Below are 12,219 nucleotides of genomic sequence, written 5' to 3' on the forward strand. Positions count from 1 at the left end.
GAGTGTTTTGTGTGTGGGTGTGTCTGTCTTCTGTGTTTCAACCTTTTCTTGTTTTTGCAGGTACAACTTTGATTGTTTTGCTTGTAGTCAATGTGTCTCATGTGCAGCTGGTTTGTAACAATGAAAATTGTAAAAGCGCTATATAAATAAAGTTGAGTTGAGTTCACCTTTTAAATCCTCTTACTACTAACTTGATGATTTAGTTAAGCATAGATAACCATTTATAAAAACATGCTTGTAGATTCATCATTAAACAGAAATAAGTCAAGCAGCAGATATACAAAACTCAAATGTTTTTATTAAAGCCTATCGCACATATTTTATATTTATATATAAAAGATCTACAGTGATAGAACTGGCACATGAGCAGACAACAGTTTGTCATCAATGTATTCATTCATTCTCATTAAACAACCGAGTATGAGAAATGTTCACCACAAACACAGACAGATACACCAATTCAAGAGCTGAGAATGTGTGTGGCTGCAATTATAGGAGGATGAGAGCTTGTCTCATTTGGAAGAACAAATAAATACAGTACCGCAATTAAGCGTTGTTTGTGCTCTCTACACAAAATGCACTGCTTCATTTTTAACATCATTTATGAACACTTACATGAATTCTCTCTTGCACATAACCACACAAACACAGTCAGCAGAACACATGGTTTAGGTGTACTAAATTGTGAAGATGTGGTTTTAGACATTTTAAAAGTTTCAATAAGCAGAGGTCTATCAAAACTGTGTTCTTTACATACAGAATACTGGCTGTAGTGTGAGGTAAATGGACCACGTTTGTCCTTTATTTATGACTGCACTGGAAAAACACATACAGCTGCACTGATCCCGTGTACATGTAAAAACAACCGACCTGTCTAAAGACTACCGGCAGCTTAGCACCAGAATAGAGAAAGTAGTAAAGTGTGTACTTCAATTTAAATGCATACTTTCTATAGTTATTTTTGTTGGGAAATTAAACTGGTTCACTTGTGTGTGTTCAGTCGCTGTCACTGGTATCACTGCTGGGGTCACCCTGGACTTTGTTACGGTGCTGCATTGCACGGTGGTACGCCACCTGAACGGACTTCCTGATGTTTGACTTTCTCCCCTCTAACATCTTCTCCTTGTCTAGATCCTGGTTCACACCAAGAGGAACCAGTTTGGAGCGCGGCAGCCACTGCCTGTACACACACACGCACACACACAGACATTTAGAAAAAAATATTTCTTGTCTTCCTTCTCTCTTTTTTCATCCACACGATTTCAGCTTTCAAAAGCATTTTCATGCTTGTTTCCTCCGGCCTATTTCTCTTTGTTTGCAAGTACAGGATGTTCAAAAATGCTGACTTGAGAGTTTGAGAACAGTCAAGTCAATACGGAAACCTTTTATCTAGGAATAAACATTCATATTATTAAGGAGTCCAAAAGTGACACTCGCCATGTGCATATCAAAGAAAAAATAGGCTTGTCAAGTAAATAAAACCTTACTCACAGATGGCACCTTTATTCGTTTTTTTTACATGGTTTAGTCTAATGGCATTTATAACCTATACCAAGAAGTAAATGTTTCAAATAGTCAATGTTTATTTTTTCCACTTTATATGAGGTGTCTTTAACTACTGTGTACTTAAATAAAAAAGCACTTCGTGTGCACATACTGTACATGTTAAAGGTATTTATAATTGCCAGTTTACTACAAACAAACATTTTAATAATAAATAATATATATGTAAAATAAAAATGTTATTATATTAAGGCATTCATACACTAGCATTAAACTGCAAAAATAATTGCAAGCATTTTAACAAGCCAATAAATCATTCTCCCTTCCAGAACTATGGGTGGCAATAAGATATATATATTCCGTGCATTATACCACAATAAATCTATCGTTTTCAAGATTGAGTAAGTACAAAACAAATAAGTTAAAACACAAATGTGTGTATGACTAACCAGGTTCTCTTGTTGTCAAAGAATAGCACTAGAAAGAGATGTTCTCGGGCCTCCTGGGTCATCTGCTCTCCTAGTTTTAGCACCTCTAGAGGTGGAACTGGGATCGGGACACCCCTGTGGAACACACCTTCTCGTGGCATCTTGGGATCAATGATCTGGAGGGAACATCAACCAGATTAGGCAGTTGCACATTGACTGACACCGCCCTCTGCAGGTCAAACAGAGCAAAACACTAAACAAATATCCAATGTCACTTTAAAGGTGCAGTGAACTGGCCGTTTTTGTTTTATACTATTGTCTGATGTCTACTTATGACGTTCGCATGGTTTTTACATTCGAAAACATAAAAATAAAAAATGAATAGGCTATTTTCTACCCTGGTTTTGAGGCCGGCTGGAGAAACGCTCAGTTTTTAAGGGTGGGCCGCATAGAAGACTTGGAAGTAAACGCCCACTGCTATGATTGAATAGCAGCTTGCGTAGCTGACTTAGTTGGAGCCTTCTGTGAATTTGGTTAGACATGTAAAGTTACGTAAAGTGATTTTACTCAAATTTACGGACTTATTTCCCGGATGTGATGGCAAGGCTTTGCGTATAGTTTGTATAGCCTATAGTTGTATGGTGTTTAGTGATATATGACCGTACATGTCAGCATTTAAGACCCGCGAACCGGACAGAAGATCACGGCGATCGCGGGTCTCAAATGTTATAGTTTTCATGATAAATAAACAAACGGCAGACTCCCGGCCAAAACGACAGTGTTGGCAGATATGGATATATCCGATACCCGGCACCAGAAATAATATCAAAACACTTCAAAACAGCCTCCATTACACTGCGTTCCAAATTATTATGCAAATTGGATTTAAGTGTCGTAAACATTTAATTTTATATTGTTCAATTAAACTTATGGATGGTATTGTGTCTCAGTGCTCTTTGGATCACTGAAATCAATCTCAGACACCTGTGATAAGTAGTTTGCCAGGTGAGCCCAATTAAAGGAAAACTACTTAAGAAGGACGTTCCACATTATTAAGCAGGACGTTCCACATTATTAAGCAGGCCACAGGTTTCAAGCAATATGGGAAAGAAAAAGGATCTGTCTGCTGCCGAAAAGCGTCAAATAGTGCAATGTCTTGGACAAGGTATGAAAACATTAGATATTTCACGAAAACTTAAGCGAGATCATCGTACTGTGAAGAGATTTGTGGCTGATTCAGAGCACAGAAGGGTTCGTGCAGATAAAGGCAGAATGAGGAAGGTTTCTTCCAGACAAATTCATCGGATTAAGAGAGCAGCTGCAAAAATGCCATTGCAAAGCAGCAAACAGGTATTTGAAGCTGCTGGTGCCTCGGGAGTCCCGAAAACCTCAAGGTGTAGGATCCTCCAGATGCTTGCAGTTGTGCATAAACCTACTATTCGGCCACCCCTAACCAATGCTCACAAGCAGAAACGGTTGCAGTGGGCCCACACATACATGAAGACTAATTTTCAAACAGTCTTGTTTACTGATGAGTGCCGTGCAACCCTGGATGGTCCAGATGGATGGAGTAGTGGATGGTTGGTGGATGGCCACCATGTCCCAACAAGGCTGCGACGTCAGCAAGGAGGTGGCGGAGTCATGTTTTGGGCTGGAATCATGGGGAGACAGCTGGTGGGCCCCTTTAGGGTCCCTGAAGGTGTGAAAATGAACTCTGCAAGGTATGTAGAGTTTCTGACTGAGCACTTTCTTCCATTGTACAAAAAGAAGAACCATGCCTTCCGTAGCAAAATCATCTTCATGCATGACAATGCACCATCTCATGCTGCAAAGAATACCTCTGTGTCATTGGCTGCTATGGGCATAAAAGGAGAGAAACTCATGGTGTGGCCACCATCCTCCCCTGACCTCAACCCTATTGAGAACCTTTGGAGCATCCTCAAGCGAAAGATCTATGATGGTGGGAGGCAGTTAGCATCAAAACAGCAGCTCTGGGAGGCTATTCTGACATCCTGCAAAGAAATTCAATCAGAAACTATCCAAAAACTCACAAGTTCAATGGATGCAAGAATTGTGAAGGTGATATCAAAGAAGGGGTCCTATGTTAACATGTAACTTGCCCTGTTAGGATGTTTTTGATTGAAATAGCTTTTGATTTCAGTAAATATGACCTCCTAATGCTGCAAATTCAACAAATGACCATTTTCAGTTTTTTACAACCTATGAAATGTTTTCAAACTCTGTTGTGCATAATAATTTGGAACAGTGCATTTTGAGTTTTTCATTTTTTAAATAAATACTGTTGTCAGTGGGAGGTTTGTTCAATAAAATTCCAAATGTACCCTAACTGTTGATTACTTGAAAATTATACTGACTGTCATTTGCATCGACAAATTAGGAAAACCAGAGAAAGAAATCATTTGCATAATAATTTGGAACGCAGTGTATTCGCAAACGGTGGATAAAAACTTGAAAAATGATATATGAGCCCGCCAAATCACAGAGATGCCGATTACAATTATTACAAATGACTAGAGGTCCCCAGGTAATACTATCAGGGCATATCAAGCGATCTCTAACAAAGCAATAGTGACGCATAGTACAAATATGTTTTACTCACATAAGATTGCTGCGCCATTCCTATCGGATCCAATATTGACGGCACAGCACTGCTTTTTAATTTTAGTTTCTCTGCAAAACCAAGCATCAACCTGTGACTTGTTCAAGAAATCTTCGTTGAAATGAAGTGAACAAACGCTCAATGTTTTCCCCACGTGAGCTGGAATGTCTTTAAAAATGAACTTCAACCACGCATTCCTACTGTTGGAATCCGAAGGAAGGTTATGCAGCGACTGTGTTCTTCCACAACCAGGCACTTCACAATATTTTGCGATCTTTAACGGCATGATGCTTACACTCGCTCTATCTGGTTCCGTGCAGCTTGTGTTCAGTACTGTCATGCACGAACCAGTGGGCAGGGCTCGAGAAGTATGCGTTGATATTCTTCTGTGGAGGCGGTGTTCAACCTATAGATAGGTGCATTCCAGGACCTGCTGTTCGCTGAGCCTCGTGTCAATAACAGTTGTTATTTCAGTAACAAGGGCGTTTTCAGGTCTGACACTTACAGGATGTTCGCTTGAATACGATTCCCTCTTATATAACAAAAGCTCGGGATAAAATTGTGGTCCTAGCTCACTGCACCTTTAATACAAAATGGCTAAAAAGGAGACTAAGAGATTAATAGAGAATTCATTTTAACGCACCACTATAACACTATACATTACCCAAACATGATTTTTTTTTAAATTTGGGTAATGTATGACCTGGACAAAAATTTACAGTTTTCATAAAATTACCAATTTAACACATTTTTAAGAAAAATGTGCTAACAACTACTAATTTCGTATAGAAGTACCCCGAGTAGTGTAGCACTCACCAGTGCGGGGTAAGAGGGGTATCCTCTGCACTTGGCCCACACAAGATCAAGAGCATCCAGAGAGCTGTAATCATCAGAACTCATCCAGCATCCAGAGCGGCCCCTGCCTCGAACCACTGCGCGCATGCACATACAAACACACACTGAGTCTATAACCAGCTCACATGCAGGGTCTCATTTGATGGTGTGTCTACTATACTCACAGTGGGAAACTCCTCTCGCTCCGCCAATTGAGTACGAGTCGTTTTCTGTCCCAGACGTCTCTTCGCTGCTGTCCTCTGGAAATGCTGAGCGGGAAAAGGAGGCCTTTCCACGTCCCTGTTTAGAGGGAGTGGTACTACAAGAAAGGAACATATCCGCATTACGCTTGCATTCTTCTCTTTTAAAATGCATCTGTGCAACATTTGCAGTAGTAATGCCTGATTTGCACATGAATTTTTCATGTAAAATAATTATTTCTAATGACTGAGACATTGATTTCGATTTACTTGCAATCCAAGTGATAAACAAGCTGTAGGAACTTTGTTCCAAAGCAAAACCATGAGTTTAATGCAGGGCAGGGCAATATAATAAACACGCAGTACTTTGCAGGCAAAAAAATGCAACACTGTAAATATTGCAATGTTTTAATGTGCTTTATATTTGGCCACAAGAAATACATTATTAGCTGGGTTTGATGTACGACAGGGCTCTAGACTGCAACCAAATGGTGGCATTTTGCAACTATTTTAACGATTTTAATCTTAATGGTTGCACCGGTGCGACTGGCAAACTGATCAATAATAATGTTTGTGTATAATAAATGTAATACACAGAAATGTTATATTGCGCATTCAGTCACTCAATTTCGTCTCCCCTCCTTCAACCATTCATTTATCTATCAGTGCCCCCGTCCCCAAAGACGTAGCCTAATGCATGAGTGTAAGAGGCGCATGCTATGATGAAGCAGAAGGACCGACAGGGCAAACGAGTGAATCGCTTAATCTTGCACCCGAAATAAATATGTTTTGCTGCCTGCAGAATACAAGAATTTCCCGGCTAAGGTAAAAAACAGCAAAGATAATGAAATATGTTGCCTATATTGTATGCTTGTGAAGCTAATGCAGGAAACATGTGTTTAAATCTTAAGTGCTATACTACTGTATAAAGCTCTCTAACAATACTGCACAGCATACAAAATGTTAACGTTATACATCACGTTAAATCCTATTTATTTGTGAGTCGCTACCGATAAAAGCCAAACGTGCATCAAGAAAAGTCTTCAGATCTCTCAGGTTGTTTGAGATATGCGCGCGCCCAGGGAGTAAAAGCACAAAAATACTAAACTGAGTTCCCTTTCTGTCGGTCTCTCGACGTTGTGTCGAGCCGATAGATGGGGTTCGCTCTTGAGATCAACTTCTGACTAGTTTAGAAAAGGCCAATGAAATTGGCGAATGAAATTTGCATGCCGGACTCCGCCCCCAGATATCCAGGTATAAAAGGGAGACGGCGTGCTGCATTCATTCACCTTTTGTTCTTCGGAGCCTTCACACTGATCAACTTCGAGACTTCAAACTCTACGCCGAATTACCGCTGGAATCTTATGACAATTGATGATTCAGACGTTGCGTCACAGGTTCTGTGACGGCAGGACTACGGCCCTGCCGTCCGCTACGGCAAGCAGTGAGGGTCATATGAGGATTACTGTGAGCGTTAATCCGCCAGCCACTGGCTCACGGACCGTTCGCACCTCGTCTAGCTTGTCTGACCGTTCCCCAGGAGATGGTCCCACCATCTTGTTCCTCAACCACGTATTCGGAAATGGTGCGTGATAATGATGAGATGTCTCCTGCAGCATCGGGGGGTGACGTACTGCCATCCGACTCCGGCGATTCCTCGGAGCTCCCTCCCGCGGGGAGTCGAGCCCAGGAAGAAGCGGACGTCGAAATGTCAGCCATGCTTTCCCGGGCCGCCGTGAGCGTTGGGTTGCAGTGCCCGCACTGCCTCTCCCAGTGCTCGCGGCTGGATACATGGTGCCTCGGGTTTGGTGCCCGCCCCCAGTGCCGTGTTTACCGGAAGTGCATGAGGAACTTAGTAAGACCTGGAACGCCCCCCTCCGGCACGTTCACGTCAAACAAGTTCTGTCACCCTCTCTTCCCTCGAGGGTGAGGCAGCTAGAGGATACGTCGATGTCCCCCTGGGGGGGCTCGACCTAGACTCCCGTCCAAAGCATGTGGGGTCTCGGCATCTCTGGTGTCGAGAGCTTACATTGCGGCGGACCAAGCTGCCTCCTCACTCCACGCTATGGCTCCTGCCAGGCCAAGGCGTTGAGAGAGCTCCACGAGGGTAAGACCGACGCAGCGCTTATGCAGGAACTCTGCGCCGTCACCGACCTCGCTCGACCACGAAGGTGACTGCGCGGGCCCTGGATCGGGCGATGTCCACACTTGTGGTCCATGAGAGACACCTCTGGCCGAACCTTGCACAGATGAGTAACGCCGAGAAGGTCCGCTTTCTCGACGCACCCATCTCGCAAGGTGGGTGCTGTTTGGTGATACTGTCGTGCCGCAGTTCTCAGCGTTGCGTTAACTCCTTCAGTCTGCACATTTTCCCATGAGTTCTCCTCTGATGGTGAGACCATGTGGTGTCTCCACTAATTCCTCCCTATGGTAGGTAGTGGTCTCTGTAGTGTTTTTCCCCTAGGGGGAATAATGCTTACCCAGTGGCCCTTACGGTGCCGGGCGGCTTCTCGCTGTTAGAGAATCAAGGCCTCCGCCCGTGACGGCCACCCGTGACTATGGCGTTTTCCATAGGAACCCCATCTGTCGGCTTGACATAACGTCAAGAGACCGACAGAAAGGGAACGTCTTGGTTACGGATGTAACCTCAGTTCCCTGATGGAGGGAATGAGATGGAGGGAATGGCCGCCCGCTGCAGCGGTCGAGGGATGCTCAGGCTCCTCAGACCAAAAGGTGAATGAATGCAGCACGCCGTCTCAACTCAACTCAACTCAACTTTATTTATATAGCGCTTTTACAATTTTCATTGTTACAAAGCAGCTGTACATGAGACACATTGACTACAAGCAAAACAATCAAAGTTGTACCTGCAAAAACAAGAAAAGGTTGAAAACACAGAAGACAGACACACCCACACACAAAACACTCCACACACACAACACGCACACGCACCAACACACACAGACACAGACACACACACACACACACACACGTACGTACACAGACAAGTACGCACACACACACACGCTCAGTGAGAGCACACATTTAGGATAAAGGAGAGAGAAGCACAGGTCAAATATAACAGATAATAAATTCCTATATGCAATATTAATTAAGTAAAACTTTAAGATTCTAAAGCAGCCCCCCCGGTCAGGCAGATAGTGCAAAAACAGTATGCAAACGGTGGCGAGGAACCCAAAACTCTAATCGAGAAAAAAAACCTCAGGAGAACCCAGGCCCAACCAGGGGATTCCAGTTCCCCTCTGGCAAAAGCTGCTGCCTCTGCACAAGCTCCAGAGACTTGCACAACAAGGCTAAATAAAATAAATAAACTTAATAATAAAATAAATTATAGTTTAAGATTATCATTAATAATCTAATAGCATTTGAAATTTTGTGGTGAAGACATGTCAAGAGACCGCGTCCTTCTTTATCCAGCTCTATCATCTCAGCTCTTGTCAGGTCCCCACTTCCCATTCTCCGCTCTACCATCAGGTCAGGCCATGAACTGCATCCTGCTCGCTGTGGTAACCTTGGAACAATGAGACAAGACTGGCTGAGAGTAGAGTACTGTTCTGTACTCTTTGATGCAACAAGTACATCAGTTGTGTTTTTGGTTCCGGTTGATCTAACTAATGCAGCCTAAACCCTCTGAAGATTTATATTATGGAAGAGTAGTGTATGCAAGATTAAAAAGATGCGTCTTTAGTCTAGATTTAAACTGACAGAGTGTGTCTGCCTCCCGGACAGTGCAGGGAAGACTATTCCAAAGTTTAGGCGCTAGATAGGAAAAGGATCTACCACCTGCACTTGATTTTGAAATTCTAGGTATTACCAACTGACAGGACGCCTGAGAGCGTAATGCACGTGAAGGACTGTAATACAAAAGGAGTTCATTCAAGTACTGAGGAGCTAAACCATGTAAGGCTTTATAGGTAATAAGCAAGATTTTAAAGTTAACGCGATGCTTTATAGGTAACCAGTGCAAGGTTGACAGAACCGGGCTAATATGTTCATACTTTTTTGTACGTGTAAGAACTCGAGCTGCCGCGTTTTGGACCAATTGGAGTTTTTGTAATAAGCCTGCAGGGCAACCACCTAACAGTGCATTACAGTAATCTAGTCTTGATGTCATGAATGCATGAATTAACTTCTCTGCATCTGAGATTGACAGCATATGACGTAGTTTAGATATATTCTTAAAATGGAAAAACGCAATTTTACAGGTGTTGGCGACGTGGCTCTCAAATGACAGATTACTATCGAATAGAACGCCAAGATTCTTTGCTGACGACGAGGGTTTTATGGAACATCCGTCAATAGTTAAACAGTATTCTTGGTTGTTACTTATAGCAGTTTTCGGTCCAATAAGTAACACTTCCGTTTTGTCCGAGTTCAGTAATAAAAAGTTGTTACTCATCCAGTTTTTTATATCGACTATGCATTCCATTATTCGATGGAACTGCTGTGTTTCATGAGGCTTCGAGGAAATATAAAGTTGAGTATCCTCAGCATAACAGTGAAAGCTAACTCCGTGTCGCTTTATTATATCTCCTAGAGGTAGCATGTATAATGCGAAGAGCAGAGGCCCTAAGACTGAGCCCTGTGGTACACCGTACTGGACTTGCGATTTGCGTGACACCTCATTGTTTATTGCTACAAATTGAAAACGGTCGGATAAATAAGATTTAAACCATTTCAAAGCTATTCCCTTAATGCCGACATAATTTTCGAGTCTATGTAGGAGTGTGCTGTGGTCAATGGTATCGATGCAGCACTAAGGTCTAGCAGCACCAATAACGAGATACAACCTCGGTCAGACGCCAATAGCAGATCATTTGTAACTCTGATCAAAGCAGTCTCTGTACTGTGACATGCTCTAAATCCAGACTGGAATTCTTCATTGATGTCATTCCTTTGGAGGAAGGAGCATAATTGAGTTGAAACTACTTTTTCCAGAACTTTAGATATGAAAGGTAGATTCGATATAGGCCTGTAGTTCCTTAGTTCTCTAGGGTCGAGTTGGGGTTTTTTGACAAGGGGCCTTATAACAGCCACCTTATATGCTTTAGGCACATGTCCTAATGTCAGAGATGAGTTAATAATACCAAGAAGAGGATCTATAATTTCTGGGAGCATCTCTTTCAGTAGATTTGTAGGTATAGGGTCTAGTATGCATGTTGTTGATTTAGATGATCTAATAATTTTAGACAGCTCATCTTGATCTACGGTATAAAATAATTGCATTTTCTCCTTAAGGGCGCTGTAGTTAGTTTGTTCAGCGGGTTTCACTTCTGATTGCATTGTTATAATTTTTTCTCTAATATCTTGGATTTTATATGTGAAGTAGTTCATAAATTCATCACTGCTATGCTGATATACAGGATCAGAAGTCACTGACGATTTATTTTTTGTTAATTTAGCCACCGTGTTAAATAAAAACCTAGGGTTGTGCTGGTTTTCTTCTATTAGTGATGAAAAGTAGGCGGATCTAGAAGTTTTTAGGGCTTTCCTGTATTTTCGAATACTATCCTTCCATGCTGTACGAAATACCTCTAATTTAGTTTTCTTAAAGTTGCGCTCCATTTTTCGGGCCGCTTTCTTTAGAGCCTGAGTGTGTTCATTATACCACGGTGTGGGGCTGCCATTTTTAATCTTCTTTAAACGTAGTGGAGCAACTTTGTCTAGCGTTACCGAGAAGGTGGAATTAAAATTTTCAGTGGTAATGTCAAGATCTTCAACGTTATTTCTCATGATTTGAGACAATTCGGGCAGATTATCGAGAAACGCATCTTTGGTAGTTGAAGTTATTGTTCTACCATATTTGTAACAATGAGTTTTATTTGCAGCCGTAGGCCAGTGAAGCAAACATAATACCAGATAATGATCCGAAATGTCTTCACTCTGCTGAAGGATTTTAACGTCGTCCACATTTATACCGTAAGACAGTATTAAATCTAAAGTATGATTACGAAGGTGAGTGGGTCCTGACACATGTTGACTAATGCCCATGGAGTTAAGAGTGTCTTTGAAAGCCATTCCTAAGGCATCTGTAACGTTATCTACGTGGATGTTAAAGTCACCAACGACAAGGAGTCTATCTGCGGCCAGTACTAGTTCTGATAAGAACCCACCAAATTCTTTAATAAAATCTGTGTGGTGCCCTGGAGGCCTATATACAATAGCTAGAATCAATTTAAAAAGAGTTTTATCTTTAGTATTAGGTGTTGAAACATGAAGAACCATGACTTCAAAAGAATTATATTTAGAGTTCGACTTCTGGGAAATGCTAAGAGAGTTATTGTAAAGTGCTGCGACACCTCCCCCTCTGCCTTTTAGACGAGGCTCGTGTTTATAATAATAATCTTGGGGGACAGATTCATTTAAAGCAATATAATCATCTGGTTTTAGCCATGTTTCTGTCAAACAGAGCATGTCTATTTTATGATCTGTTATCATATCGTTAACAAAAAGTGCTTTATTAGAGAGAGATCTAATATTTAGCAGATCCGAGTCGTAACAGTTGATTATCTGTATTTTGTTCATGTTTAGCTTTGTTTAACGTTTATTAAATTACTTTCAAGAGGTTTACGCATTATTTTATTTGCTAATCCGGGGGACAGACACAGTCTCT

At 41.7% G+C, this 12,219-nt stretch overlaps 1 protein-coding gene across 2 annotated transcripts in view; it reads right to left on the reverse strand.

Annotated features, from left to right (window-relative positions):
• Positions 1 to 285: 285 nt before the first annotated feature.
• brpf1 (bromodomain and PHD finger containing, 1) overlaps positions 286 to 12,219 on the reverse strand; it is a 342,746-nt gene continuing 330,812 nt past the window's right edge. For both annotated transcript variants that reach the window (XM_057355913.1, XM_057355912.1), the window contains exons 13-16: positions 5,571 to 5,704; positions 5,368 to 5,483; positions 1,953 to 2,107; positions 286 to 1,180 (exon numbers count right to left, since the gene is read on the reverse strand). In XM_057355913.1, coding sequence (XP_057211896.1) covers positions 997 to 1,180; positions 1,953 to 2,107; positions 5,368 to 5,483; positions 5,571 to 5,704 — 589 coding nt within the window. In that variant the 3' untranslated portion in view covers positions 286 to 996. The remainder of the gene's footprint in view (positions 1,181 to 1,952; positions 2,108 to 5,367; positions 5,484 to 5,570; positions 5,705 to 12,219) is intronic.

This window comes from Triplophysa rosa, linkage group LG17, assembly GCF_024868665.1.
Source record: "Triplophysa rosa linkage group LG17, Trosa_1v2, whole genome shotgun sequence".
In the NCBI taxonomy this organism is placed as follows: Eukaryota; Metazoa; Chordata; class Actinopteri; order Cypriniformes; family Nemacheilidae; genus Triplophysa; species Triplophysa rosa.